Source organism: Lonchura striata, chromosome 6, assembly GCF_050655825.1.
Source record: "Lonchura striata isolate lonStrDom1 chromosome 6, ASM5065582v1, whole genome shotgun sequence".
NCBI classification, from domain to species: Eukaryota; Metazoa; Chordata; class Aves; order Passeriformes; family Estrildidae; genus Lonchura; species Lonchura striata.
In genome coordinates, this window is record NC_140708.1 from 30,499,774 (window position 1) to 30,515,179 (window position 15,406).

The 15,406-nt window shown below is 38.4% G+C and overlaps 1 protein-coding gene across 4 annotated transcripts in view; it reads right to left on the reverse strand.

The window, feature by feature from the left end:
* Window positions 1-15,406, reverse strand: part of LOC110473608 (VPS10 domain-containing receptor SorCS1) — a 258,920-nt gene that overhangs the window by 87,403 nt on the left and 156,111 nt on the right. For all 4 annotated transcript variants that reach the window (XM_031505274.3, XM_085582756.1, XM_085582759.1 and 1 more), the window contains exon 5: window positions 2,755-2,828. In XM_031505274.3, the coding sequence (XP_031361134.3) occupies window positions 2,755-2,828 (74 nt within the window). The remainder of the gene's footprint in view (window positions 1-2,754; window positions 2,829-15,406) is intronic.

The window sequence follows — 15,406 nt, forward strand, 5'->3', positions numbered from 1 at the left end:
ACATGTGGACTACAAGGAACTGTGTCTACACAGAGTGTTTTCTCAGAGTTATGTAGTAAGTATCATCAGACTGTTTTTCTTCAGGGGTTTAAATTTCTCTGAAGTGGTAGTTTCACAAAGCAGCCAAAAATAAGCAAATAAAGAAGAAAATTCTCTTGGCAACAGATATAAGAAATGAGGCTGACACTACAGCTTCTCTGTAGCATTTGCATGTAGAGCCTTCTCAAGACTAAAACTAGCAAGCTCAGAGGAGTTTATTCACAAGACTTTTGAGTGACCCAAAAGCTATTTACAAGACAACATGACAAGCTAAAATGGCAATGAAAATATCAGTGAGCAATCAGGAAAACGCATTTTTTTTTTTCATCAACCATTCAAACCCATGTGAAAGTCTATAAAGTCTTCCAGGTGCACCTTTCCTGTCAAAACAAGCAGCGTAACTAAATGCAGCCTCAAGAAGGCCTGATGCCAGAGGCCTTGCTTTGTGTCTTCCAATTTTAGAGAAGTCCTAGTTTAGAGAGTACTGGAAATAATCTGTACTAAAGCAATTCCTCAGCCTTCCTTAGATATCAGAATATTTCCCTCATTCTCTGCCCAGTACAGCTGTGTCCTGGTTGATCCCTTCAAAGCCATTTGATTTAGAAAAGCACCAGGAATAGGAGAGAGCATCCCCACATTCTGCTTTAAGTTGTGACTCCAGGACATTTTACTTCACTGTTTACTTCTGCTCGTAAGAATACGTGAAGTCAGTCTTCTCACTTTCCAGGTTGATTACACTCTGCATATTTACAAGCCAAAATATATAGTAATATCTATTTCAGCTGTACTTCTGCACCCTCTTAGGCCCCCGTTCCCTTTTGTTCTTTTTGCATGGGGAGCCAACTGTGACCATGCCATGAGTGCAAAGGTTTCCCCTCTGATTCAGCATTTCAGGGCTGCTGTGTCCTCAAGCATCTGGCTGCACAGAATGGAAATGCATATTAAAGCCCAGTGCTGCTTTCTGTGGTGCTCTCAATCACACAGGCACAGCTGTTTTCTGCTGTGGATGTGCTTGAAGACGGACATTGTCCATAGAATTGCAGCTAAAATTATTATTTTGTTCTAGGGTCATTATGATCATCATAAATATGCCAGAACGAGATGCAACAGTGTCTCCAAAAGTTGTATTATTTTTACTTTTTACAGCAAAAGTACAGACTAGCTTACACTGAGGTGTGTTATGCAAGGGACATTCTGTTCAAGGTGAAAATACAGGCTTGCAGTTTCATGCTTTGTGAATGGCTGTAGGGAAATTGGATGGGTGGTTGGAACATTTTTTTTCATCTTTTAACTTGCTGATTGCCTTTGAAGCTCCAAGCCTAAGTTCCCTTATTTGTTAGGTTCTAAGAGGCCTTCAAATTAGAGCTTCACAGAAAGATAAAATTATAGTTCATCATTTTTCTTATTGCAGGCATCCATCAGCTCATTTCCCAATAAACCAAAACTGTAAGCAATGGGCTTACTCAAAAGGCTTGGAGCACTATACAGGACATGGGGGTCCAGCAACAGGGACAATCTTTTCAGCCCTCTGCAGTTACAGTTTTGTTGGATGCCTCAATGGCAGGGTACCCAGATTTCTATGACTTTCTGCTTTTATTAGCCCAGAAAAAAAACAGAAGATGTGTAGAGCTCTGTGTTTGCATCTGACATTTTGAGACCCTGTTAGGAGTCCTGCGGGAAAGAAACAGTGATACAAACATACATATGACTGTCTATACAGACACTCACACAGAAATGAGTTTAAGTTAAAAATGGAACTTAGCTTGCATTAGCTTCAGCTAACACAGGTTCTGAGAAAAAATTAAAAAGCAGAAGCAGCAAACAAATCTCTGGTCTATCCTTTGCAGACCAAATATGAATTCAACTTTAGAAGTAAATTTGACCTAGAGCTCTTCCTTCTTTTATAAATTAAAAGAAAATATTTGACTGAACCACACATGAATCTTGCTATGTTCAAAACCTGTGGATTTGACATAAATTTACAGTTTAGAAACTACCATGCTGGTCTCCTTTTAATCATTGGTTCAGCTCCTCCCAATTTCAAGATGACTATTTTATCAAAAGCTTCTCTTCTAAAGGCATAGTCACAGGACACAAGCCCACTTCTACTCACAGGCAGACTAATGCTTCCATAAAGAATTGATGAGAAGTCCCACAGATTTACACCAAAACACAAGAAAACCTTATATTTGATTTGGAATATACAAGCATGTTTGCAGGGGGGAAAAAAAAAGTTCAGTGTCTTCTTCAGCTCTCAGCTTTCTTTTCCATATAAGTCAAAGTTACACTAATTTCTGTCTAGTAGAAACATGCTCAATTTCAAGCACTAAGTAGGTCTAACAGTAAATAAAAGGACACCAGCCACTAGAGGATGTCAATCTGTGGCAGAAATGCTGGTGTCCTCCAAGACTTCAGGCTTTGTCCCTTAATTGTAGCAGGACCAGACTGAACTCGTCACTCTCCCATCCTAAATCAATGCTTTCTTCAGACTATTATTCAGCACATTTCAGTTCTGCATGACTCTCAGATCAAAGACCCAGTATTCCAATGTCATATAAACACATAATGCCCCTTTCACACCAGTTCTGAATTAATTTCAATAAATCAGCAGTGCAGACTGTGTTCAGCCACGTTGCCTTCAAGACCTCATTCCAACACCTCTGTATGCACGGGGAAGTTGTGTCAAGGAAATCAGGAAGAGGGTTTTGCTCTTACCAGTAGAACCTGTTTGGTGTAACTCCCTCATGAAGAAGCAGCCATCTTCTGCCAAACTCCACAGAACTGAATAACTGTGGACAAAAACAAACAGGCATGAATCACAGTAAAACACAAAGATAACAGAGAAATTAACCTGAAAAACTCTCTACAACTTCTAAGATAGTGTGGTCTTGGATTTTATTCATCCTAGTCTCAAAGGGACACAACCGGGGCAGCTGAAACATGTCTGTGGTACCTTTTATTGGCATCGAGAATACTGAGATGTGTGATTTGGGACACAACTGCTAGTACCTGAGGGATCAATTTGTAAACCCAGCAACCTGCCCTGAATGAAAATTCATCATCCAGTTACCTTCCTCAATATTATGTTCAGAAGAACATTGTTTTTCCATTAGCAGTGCTATCCTTAGGAAGCTTTGTCAATCTGGCACCAAAAAATGTTCTAACACGTCTAGACTTCCCTTGCAGGACTGGATGAGTTGAAGCAGCACGGGTTACTTGTTCCAAGGAAATGTGTGATCCTCCCTCTGCTCTTGTCCTTCTCCTGCCAACAACGCGACACCTTCTCCTCGTCTGGTTACGCAAACAATATCCAAATACATCAATCATTTCAAAAAAATCTTTCCATGATAAATACCAGACCAGCCTGAGAAAGGTCAGCAGAAAGGCACGTTACAGGTATTACAAATCCCTGACATGTCTTTGTGGACTGATATACAAATGTTACTGTTACAGAGCACTTACAAACAGCTGCTCTCCCTAAGTGCTGCCATCAAGTAATTCTCAGAAGGCCAGTACAGGGAAGGATCACTTGGGTTCTCTGAATTATTTTGCTTAATTTAGCTTCAAATTCATCATGTGGAAGGACTGAGAGGCACTCAGCCCTACACTTTCCTTGCAGATTCATCCTGTTTCCCTTCCTTTCTTTGCCTGGTAGACTTGGTCAGTCCCCTTTTCGGTCAAGGCAGATGTTGGACACTGTTTTTTGAACTACTATCTCTCTTTTCATGACATCTCTTAAAGGATTTTGCATAAAATGCAGATGACCTGAACCTTTGTGTGTAGATCATGGCAAATTTTTTTTGGAACATGAAATGGCAGAGAATTGGTAGGAAAGATGGATGTCTTTGAGAATACCAGAAGAAAAAAAGATGATTTAAAAGCTTTGCATTCATCAAAAAGATGATTTGAATGTATTTGAATAATTATGAGACTGGGATGTAAAGAAACTTTGAGGTCTATTATTTGGATATTGATTCCAAATGCAAAACCCAATATTTATACCTTTCCTATGTTAACAACTTTTAAGAACATGGAGAAAATAACTGAAATAGCTTTTTAGTAAAGAGTAGAGTGGCATGTGTTAAAATTTACTTTGAAATATTAAAGCTAAAAATTCACCTCTTTCATCTTCCCTTCTCTTGAACACTGTCAAAGAAGAGAGGGAAGTAGGTGGAGGGGACAGAAGATAACAAGAGTAAGAAGAGGGAGAAACAGTTTAGTTCTGTGGATAGAAATGTATCCAATTTTAAAACTTCAGCAAGTCTGTTATTTTTCCTTAAGCAGAAGATTATAGATACATTTTTATTTGAAACTTTAGGAAACACTAACTATAACAAAGGAACACTTTCCTTTTTGGAAATTAAAGAAAATCTCTTGGAACATTGAAGAACCACTTTTTGAAGTGATTTAAGGTCACCTAGCAAGGACTTTACCATTACAGGAAGTATTTTCCCTCCTTCACACTAAAAATCCATTTCTAGACCTTTTTTTATAATTGCAGCAAATATAAACATCAGAACAATAAGCTATTGCTATTATCTATTATCTAACTTATGTCAAAGTTTTTCTTTCCATGGTAAAGTAGTTTCTTCTGTGCTAAGTACTGTCTTTGACATACAGTAATTTCAGTTTCAATAAAGCTTATGTGATCCTTTAATTAATAACAGGGAGCAATCCAAACTCAGCAAATACCTCTGTATTTCCTGGGATAAACAGGATGCAAGCTTTCCAAGGACACTGATGTTCCAACAGCTGAAGTCATCATACTGAATCTTGTTTTCCTACTTTTTACCTCTCACCCTTATCCCTCTCTGGTTTCCCTGAGCACAGCTCCCAGCAGGTTATTCCCTCTGAATTTGCTGGTGCCAGTGACAGTGCCCAGAATGAATTAATCACAGCCTGCAAAAGCTTTCTCTGTGCTCATGTACCACCCTGCTCCCCCACCTGCATTCCCAGGGAGTGCCCAGGGCTGGGCAGCCCCGGTGGCACAGCTTCCCTCTGGCTCTCCCAGCACCGCCCTTCCTTCCTGCAGAGGGCTGGACCTGGAGCATCCTTCACCTCCCCATGAGGATGGAGGCTGTGATGCTGCAGAGCACCCAGACAGCCCTGCTTTCTTCTAATCTGTGCCCCAAGGAAGACGTGATTCAGGCAAAAAAGTGGAATAATGCAAGAGTTTTTAAGTCTGTTTCAAAGGTAGGAAATGGATCCAGCAATTCTACTGTTAGGGCTGGACTGTTAAATTAAAAGCCAGTGCCCAGTGAGCTGGAGACAGCATGTGAGAAAAGGCAACAGCTCTCAAAGAGAAATACCAGCTCCCTGGGAGCCCATATCCAAAGCTCTCATTGTCTTTGATAAGACACTTTATAACCAGACATTAGAAGGTTTTTCATCCTCTGCCATTATCTCAGCACCAGCTTTGGCCTTTACTGACTCACAGCAGCACAAGCAGCACTAATGTATCTTTAGCTAAGGAGGATTTCCCCACCTTATGGACAACCACCCTACCTCCCCCCCAAAAAAATTGCAGTAAGGATTTTTTCAGATATTTTATTCTAAGTGTCATTAATTTTTAAACCTAGTTAATTCAGCTGGACTGAAAAAAAAAAAAGAGAAGTATTTGAAGGCTATGTTTTTGTCAAGTATTGGTTATGATACAGCTGGGATTATTTTTCCCCTTTTAGCAATTGTAGTGCTTGAATGAATGTTTTTTAAACCCAGCATGGCATTTTGCTCTTGTTACAAAATCCCTCTCTCTCCAGGGACTTCTTGTGATAGCCTTGTGCATGTAGTCCCTTCAAAGATGACATTTTGTTTTCTTTGGCAAGCACTGTTGTCTGATGACAATTTGCATTATTAGACTGAAGTTAGGGAATGTTCTTTGCTACACTTATTTTTCAAGCACAGATAGAAAATGAACTTATTACAATTTTATTGTATGTTTTCATCTGAGGGCCAAGCTGTCATTTCTGTTTTCATGGAGACAAAACTGTTATGAAGTACAAATCTTGTATTGATCTCTCAGATTTGACCCTTGTTCATCAGGGAATATTTCCCTTCTTGCTTCTTCTCTTCTACATTTATTTTTCTGTGTAATACACAGATTGTGTAACAACCATAAAACAGTCTGGGTTTGCTTTGTTTTACTTTTTTTTAAATCTTAATATTCCGTGAAGTAGAAACCTACTGCCTACCTCATTTATATAAGAATAAAGAAATGCAAAGGAAGAGAAAAGGCTGTTCTGAGGTTACAAATACTTTTTGAGGCTGAGCAGGGATTCAAATAAACCCTCTGAATAGTGAGACAATTCCCCAGCCCTCTCACAACACGACACCACTGTCTCTGGGAGTAGGGAAAGCTGACATCTGACAACAGAACTTTCCTTATCTACACCAGACATGATATCGTACTCCCCCTCCCTCCTTTTTGTTTCCCAGCCTGTATGAGAAACCCAAGAGCTGCTCATGTTTTTCACAGGGCTAGTGTAAGATTCACCTTAAAATGCTCTGGGATATCTAGGTAACAGCAGGATACAGTTGCCATGTATTATTCTTTTCCCCTTCTAATTTCCTAATCTTTCCAGTACCAACTTCAGACTTGACTAATTTTTTCTTTTGCATTTCACAGTATAAAAAACCCAAGTAAATTCTACAAAATATAGGGAGAAAACATGATTTTCTTCCAAAATGTTTCATTAAGAATAACTGGGTTTTATTTGACCCACCCATTCTGATATAATACCACCTGAAAGGTCATTATGCTCATCAAGACCTACCATCACCCCTTCTGTTTTCAACAGATTACTTCTCCTAGCCAAAGTTGTTATGTGAAGAATGTCTTGTGCCTCCAAATTCACTTTCCTGCCTTTATAGATTGCTGCAGATAGAACTGACCCTAAGTGTCCATGATGTTTCATCATTCAGCATTTAAAGTAATTGGATTAAGTATTTGATTGTCATGCTTCTCCACACAGAGATCTTCAATCATGTGGCAGTTCCATGTGCTTCCTATGCTGATGAGGATATTAAATTTTATACAATGATTTAATTTCATGCAAGAAAAAATATAGACATAGAAATTCAAAACCTGGTTAAATAAAGGGTGATTTAAATTGCATGTTGGAAGTGACATTAGGGAAATACTTTGAGAAAGTTAATAGTTCCTATTATTTTTCTCTTAGAGATTTCCCCTGTGCAAGTTATAACAGAATACATCATGGAGTTTGAGTTGACTAGGTTTACCAACTTTGGTCTGACAGTCTAAAAAGAAAAGTCTCTCTCTCTCTCACCTCTAGTTTCCATGCACTCACAACTCATTCTCCATGTACACAGATCAGACCAAAATATCAATCTATACTATATTATTGACCTAAAAAAAAAAAAAAAAAAAAGAAAACAGATGCAACTGGAAAACTAGCTCAGAACAGCTTTGAAAGCACTGGGTTTCATTTAAATTCACCTCTAATTCCATGAGAAGGTTTCTGCTAGCCAGTGCTCCTGGTACTTTCTTCACCTATGCTGACTTCTTGACTCCTACACTTCCTCATGTTTCTATGAGATGATTAAAACTAATGCTACTCATGCTGTTTGCCCCTCAGCCCTTCACACACTATTTATTCACATACAAAAGTCCTCAAAACACCATTGCACCTTAGCCACAGATTTTGCACTGGTGAACCACATAAATATTTTGAGAGATCTTTCTTTTCCTCAAATTTCAAATTCACCAGAGAATGCAACATCCCCAAAGGAGTTTAGCTTTAACTATAAACATAACAGAGTCCAACTGGATAAGTTTTTTTTTTCTGAAGACGCAACATCACAATTTGAAATATATGCCAGCAAGTCCTTCTTCTTCTCTTTCATTTATGCAGAATAAATTTATTGCTGATAAATTGTACTTTACCACTACTACTTTTACTACTACTACAAATGCAGGTGCATTTAAAGAAATTCTAGTCATCTACAAGGTTTCAGTCATCATTCTCATTGTTCATAAGAGCATTTTTCAAGTATTATTAAACTGTGAAAGACCACATTTCAAACTGATCTAAAATCCCAGGAAAAAATCTCATTTACTTCCCTGTTCTCTGATCTATTTGTAAGTTCCACTGTTAAGAAGCTTTAATATCCATGAAGCAATAAAGTTCACAGGATGCTGCATAGACTTTGAACATTTTAAGTTGCAGGCGATGCATTAATCACACACACAGAACCATCAATAAGATCACCCAATAATTGGTGTTTATTGAATGCTGATGGAAACACATCAGAGTGATAAAGCTGTCAGATACCTGCTTCACAGCCCAGTCAAACACCAGTGATGTCTGCAGCTCTGCAGCTGCTTTTGCTGATGACCCCCATGCTGCTGCCATGCAGAATTGTTGGGTATGGTCACAACACAGCAGCTGCTTTTGTGAAGGTTCAGCACATCAAAGCACCCTGAGGATGACCCTCTGCTTTCTTCCCACCTCTCCCTCAATAACTCCTCACACTCTGTCAGCTATGAGCCACATCAGCCAGTATGCTGATTTTGTGGCAGTTTGCAAGCAACTGCAATAGGATGATGTCCCCAGTTCATTCAACTCATATGCTAAAGAAGTGACAGAAAACATATTTTTTACCAGGAGGTGTTTAAAGGACTCTGACTGGTATATATATTTTAAAGACAGAAGAAGCCTCTAATATTATCAGTGTGTTCTCCTCCTAACAGATGCTGCACCATCTTTACCAGTAACTCAAGCAGTAGTGAGAATCATTCAGGCCAACAACTGATGGCTGAACAAGATTGTATCATTTAGAAAGACACCCAATCTCAAAACCAAGGGATGATGAATTTACCACTCCACTTAGCATGCTGTCCTCAAGGCTAATTCCCTTCTCTACTGAAAAATACTATCTCTGATACAGGCAACAATTCCCTTCTCTACTGAAAAATACTATCTCTGATACAGGCAACAGGGTAGCCAGCACTTGCTTTCTGCTGCATTGTAAATTTACTAAGTAGATTCATAATTGCTTAGATAACTGCAATAAATAAGCACATTTTTGTTTATAAAATGCACCATATTTGAATAAGAACAGAAGAGAAAAGGGCTTATTACAGCAGAATTTGGGACAAAGTGTCAGAATTTTCATGCACACATGCACAGCTTTAAATTTAAAAATAAATTATTGTTCATCATTTGCATTATATTAAAACCTATGGCTTTGAATGAATGCAGTGTTGACAGGCACTTTGTATAATAAGAGACTGGAGACATTTTGGAGATTGTACTCAGCCAAATGACAGAGACAGAGAAAGAGAAGACAGAGGTGAGTCATGTACAGAAAAGTGACAGGAGTTGCTCAGCACCACAGAGGTCAGTGGCACACCCAGCAATCTGGAGTACCTGTCTTTATTCCTAATCCAGAGAACCACCCAACTCTGATGGAACAGAAAAAAGTATTTTTTTTTTTTTTCATGGAAGTAGGAAAAGTGAAGTTACATAGAACACAGAAAATCTTGCAGGAAAAAAAAAATAGATCTACCCTTAACTAGAATTATGTATCCAGGATCCCAAACCAGAAAAAGAACAAGTTCTCTAAGGGTACAGAGGGCTGATGTTTATACAGATGGATAAGCAAGGATATATTGATTTGCCTAAAGATGAGTGAGTCAGTGGTAAAGAGCACAGTGATTACTGCTTGAAAGTCTTTCCTTCTGATTCACTGATCACACTCCTGGACCAGAAATCTATCTTTCACTGGGCTCTGCTAGTTGATTTTTTTCTTTTTCCTCTTTATTATTAAAGTAGGAAACAACATTAGAGATTCCTATCACTTTTAATTCCATTCTTTATTTTAAATTGTTACCCCACACATTATGCTTAGTGAGGTCTGTAAAAGACTTATGGGTATACAGGAAACTATATTTTCCAACACACTTTCTACACTGGCTTATGGCAAATTTAAAAAGGAAAGAAAAAAAATAAAAGAAGATAAAATCTGGCATAATTATTCTTTTTTTGATGTCCCTTCCTTATTTATTTTCAGAATGCTAGCTGCCACCAAACTTATCAATTTGCCTAGAGATAGCAAGGAATATTTGCAAAGGGTTGTGTGCAAGATGTGTTTTCACCCATGATGCCTAACAGGTATCTGTGCTTCGAGTCCTCACATACAGACCCAGCCACACATGAGGGTATTTCTGTGCACCACTTGCTTAAAAACATAACCACATGGAATTCCTTAAAAACAGGGAGCGGCAGCCACAAGGCCTTCCTGAGGAAAGCCTATGCATCCCTGGCACAAGTGTTGGCAACCCAGGAGAGATACCCAAGACCAAACAGGAAGTGCAACACTGCAAAAGCTGGGGCAAACAACTTTTAATATGGAAATTACTTGTTACCTTTTCCATCTTCAGCAATGTGCAACAAGGAGTACCAAGTCTGCTGGAAAACTGGCTTGGATTATTAGTGGTGCCCCAAATATTAAGAGAAATAGTGCAGACTGTTGCAGTTGTGATGCCACAGGGAAAGGGGGAGTTATTCACACAGGCTAATGTTAGTTCTATGCAAACTAGTTCCCTGGTTGTGTCCACAGTCTGTCAAAAGAGATAGGCTTTTCCAGAGGATGATTAAAAGTGGCTAATGCTTACCACTCTAGAGAAGCTTTTTTCCTCTCCATTAATTTTAGATGGGATTAGCCTCCCTCAGCTAACATTAGCCCAAGTGAATAGTCCTCTGAATTGTTGTCACCACTGCTGTCAGCCGGGTAGCAAAAATAACCAAAAAAACAAAAACACACCGAAATGAGGTCACTTGATGGTAACAGTTTTTTGGGGTTTTCTGTTCGGTTTTTTGGTTTTATTTGTTTGGGTTTGGGTTTTTTTTTATTTTGGTTGGCTACCTGGTTTTTGTTTTCTTTTGTTGTTTCATTTGGTTAGTTTGTTTTTGGGGGTTTTTTTTGCCTTTTTTACCTATGATGCAATCTGTAAGAAAATTAATCTGGATCTTTTTCTCCTGTTTCTGGTCTAAGTAAGAAATGACTGTTATCATTGAGACTGAGAGAGTGTAAATAGAAAAAGAATAATTTATGTTGTAAGGAACCCCTGGAGGTTCTGGATGTGATCCTTTTCCAAGCAGACACAAGCAGATACACCCTAAAAACATCCTAATGCATCTGAATGAAAGGTTTTAAAATTATGGAGTGTAATCAGAACAGCCCATCACATCTTGAAAAGTGAACACTGCCTACATCTATGGCAGATACTCTACTGTCAGACCAAAGTATTAGACAAAACACATGGATAGATGGGGCTGAAGGTACTTTTAAGTGGTGGCCTGCTCTCTCACAGACATCCTGTGGCCATATGAATCTGCATCTCTTCTCTAAGTGGTGTCTCTGTCATCCCAGATATAATACCTTTCTCTTCCATTTACATGCATGAGGAGTGGGCATCCTTTAATGCAAGAAAGTGAAGAAGATTACATGGTTTGATGTAAAAAGACATGTTGTCTCAAAAGTATCAGAATCCTGATTTGCCAAATTTAAGGACTTTAGAAATACAGACAAGTATCAGTCCCTAACATTCATCTGAAGATGGTACACACAGTAAATAAAGGTAGGCAGATGGAAACAGACATTTGGAAAAGATCAAAATGAATAAAAAAAGAAAAAAAAAGAAAAAAAAACCAACAAAATATAAACCTCTTAATTTACTAGTGCTATATTGACAGGGCTCCTTTAATTTCCGGTGCCTTGCTTTTCAAGAGTTGCTTTAAAATGAGAGCGAAGAAGCAACAACAGTAACTCCATTTTAAACCTGCTTTTCAGCCTCTGTTGCTGCCTTTCCATACTTGAGTGCCTTTATGCATTTATTCCTGAGCTGGGCAATTACAACTCTGCATTTTGCTTGTCTGACTTGTGTTTCCCAATTTCACCTTTATTTCATCTCCTCAAATAGCTCTGTTATTCCTGGCAGATTACTAACCACTCCTCTGTGTGCCTGACCCATCTGAATAGCAGAAGTCTCCACATGAACTACAGGCTCTTATACTCCACGGTCTGATTACACAGCAAACCACTTTTGAAGATTACACAGTAATACATAAGCAATACTCCCATAAAATACAGCTCCTCATTCTACAAGCAAGCTGATTAAACCCATGAGAGCTTACATGTACAAGACCTCCAAAAAGCCTTTGCCTCACAAGCACTGCTTTACTGTGCCTGGAGTTTCCTTCTGATTTGTAGCTCCTTTATGCAGAAAATGGAGAAGCATGAAGTAGAGTTCTGCAATTACGTGGTAAGAATCAGCCAAGTAACAAGCATACTTTTAGCCAGAACAATTAATGCAATCATGAAGCAATTAGTGCAGGCAGCAGATGGTTTGCTGCTCTTTTTTTTTTTTCTCATGACTGGCAGGAAAAAGCCATGACTGATTTAGGGACTGGTCTGTCAGCAGTGGTAATTCAAGTCCACTGCCCAAGGCAGGGACACAGGAGAAAGATATGTGAACAAAGGAAACCAAGTCACTGAAGCTTAATGAGCTATTGTTCATCAGCTGAACCCCAGTAATTAACCACATTCACTCACAATCAACACCCAAGAAACTGGGACATAAAATTACTTCAGCTAAAACAGATTTCCCTGCCATTGCATAAATCCCTATTCAAACAAACAAGAAAAGATCTGATCATAGTGATGGACTCAGTGGGCTGTGAAGAGATTGAAGGATGGTTCTGTGTGACCCACTTACTGTTTATTTATTACAACTGAGCAATGAGAGGCCTCCACTACTCTTGGCTTTGCCCTCATCAATCCTCAATTGGATGGACAATTCCTGAGAACCAAAACAGTCCAGTCCAATGTGATTCCTGTCTCCCCAGCTCTTGCTCTATTCACCACCTGATTTTCCCCATCCCATTTGCTGCAAGGACATGATGCAAATGGATGACAACAACCATGTGGCTTGCTAGAAGGATGTAAAAGTGTTTTCTAGTTGATTATCACCTCCCTCCTGTCAACAGCAAAATAAAATGATTGCACCAATCCTAACTGGTCAAAATACAATTTATTCTTCAAAGTCCTCATCAAGAAAACCCTCACAGCCTCTCCAGTCAGTAGCATCCAAGTTAGTGGTACCAAAATGTAAATTCCTTACCATGCAGACATGCCTCTCTTGCCTCCCTGGGTGACTCTGAAGTCAGTATGCACACAGCATTTGGAATCCAAGGAGTAATGGATTCTTTTCCCTTAAATATGGCCTTAGCACAGGATCAGGAAATAGCAGTGTCATTTGTTGCAAAGCAACCTTCAGCTCCCATTGCAATTATCTAAATACCTGCAGGACTTCTTAATTACTCTGAGAAAATTCTGCCTTTGGATACACAAACATGAAACCAAGGGGAGTCATTTACACTTAGCCATAGGCTGAACTTGACCCTTAGTTCGAGTTACATTTAATTTAGTCCAAACTGATTAATACTCTTTGCCTGCTGGTTACCCTCTACAGTTCTTGGGCAAAGCTTGTCGAAGTCAGAAAATATATCCATTAGGCTTTAAAGTAGAAACCAGGGCTGTGACTCATACCCATTCAGTGTACTTTTAAAATTCTATTTTGGACTTAATTGGTACAGGTCTACAGACTTTGTGCTATCTGATTTTTGTCTTGTAACTACAGTATTGAATTAACAACAGTTATTCAATTTGCTAATCAATTCCATAACAAAAAAATGTTATAACACAACCTACATCCTTCCTCCCCAAACACCTTACAACCCATACACACAACTCCAACACCAACCCTATAAATTCATGTTAACACACAAATGGACCCTTTGTTCTTATGTCCAGATGGTCTTTTAAGGAATCTGTGGAACAGTGGGCATTTCCTATGAAATAGTGATTATATACTTCTTAGTACCTATCAATCATAAATTAAATAAGCCTTAGCTGTATGGCCTCTAATTCAGAATTCTTTCCTGACCAGGCTGAATACCCTAGCAATTGAAATGAATTTTCTACTATATGCTACTTTTATTTGACAAAGCTCCCTCTGAAAGTTTCATTGATCTTCATGTAATAAATTATCTGTTATTAAACACAGTAAGTTTCATTCCAATGGTCCTAAAAAGACATCAGAGATCAGCTTCTGCTCTGTTTCATATCAGACCAGAGAACTCAACAGCTACAAGGGAAAGGAAATATTTTGACCTTGTCTAATTACATACTGAACACAGAAAAATAATTTAATCTGCACATTCCTCTGAACAGAGAATAACCATAGTACACTCTACAAAGTGCTGTGAGAGGGTGAGTGAAAAGTACTGCATGCAACTGACTGTACAGAAAGAATTAGGAGGCAAGATGCATTTCTCAGTTGTGAAGGGTATTAAACTACAGTCCTGGAAGAATTCTGGTTTTGAGTATAAAGTGAAGGAAGAAAATATTCCAAAAATTTCTATACAATCATTTTGCAACCTTACCTACTTACTCAGTTTCCTAACACCTTTGTTTTCTCAGGTTTACTGTAATACCAATCCTAATTTATGCAAAATGAAAATTCCCAGTTTAATTATTTTACAATTAGTTTAACTACACAGATAGAAAACATCAGATTTCAAACTTCTATGTTGATCCTTACATTAACATATAACCTGAACAACTCAGCCAATAGTTAGCTTATTGATTATATTCACAGATTCTATTCTCATAGACTCATCATACACAAAACAAAAAGGAGACCACTAAATTATTTTCTATAAAATACTATACGCTAAATGTCAAGATATTTCACTCTTTTATCCTTGCTGGGAGCTCAACAAACTCTCTTGGTCTTTTTCCAGGTTTATTCATGAAACTTTAAAATGTCAGTAAGTGAAATCAGCAATTTTTCTGAGCAGTTTGCTCCAAAGGCTAGTTACTTTACAGCTGAGTTTATCTGCCACTGACTCCTGACCATCAATTTTTGTAAGAAGTTTTTATCACTAAATTGAAATGGTTTCTCCTATGATTTGTCTTCCCCCCTAGAAACATTTATGTGCAACAATATAGTTTTCCTTCAATATGCTTTTTGTTGAACTAAACAGATTGAGGTCTATCAAACCCTTTGCCATAAGAAAACTGACTTGTATTGATGTGTCTGGTTTCCAAAAAATACCAACGAGTTCCCCACAAAAAAGTCCTGTGTTGTTGTGTTAGGTTGGGCAACAAAAAATGAAGGCAAATCTCACAGCATATTTATTTGGCTGATGGATTACCCTTATGGAGGGAACTGGACTTCAAAGAAAATTGATTCAGTGCTACTTTTTCCTCTTAAAAAATCAAAAAGTACTTGAAAATATGCCAACCAGAGAGGAACAAGGAATGTCTTATACTGTTCTTG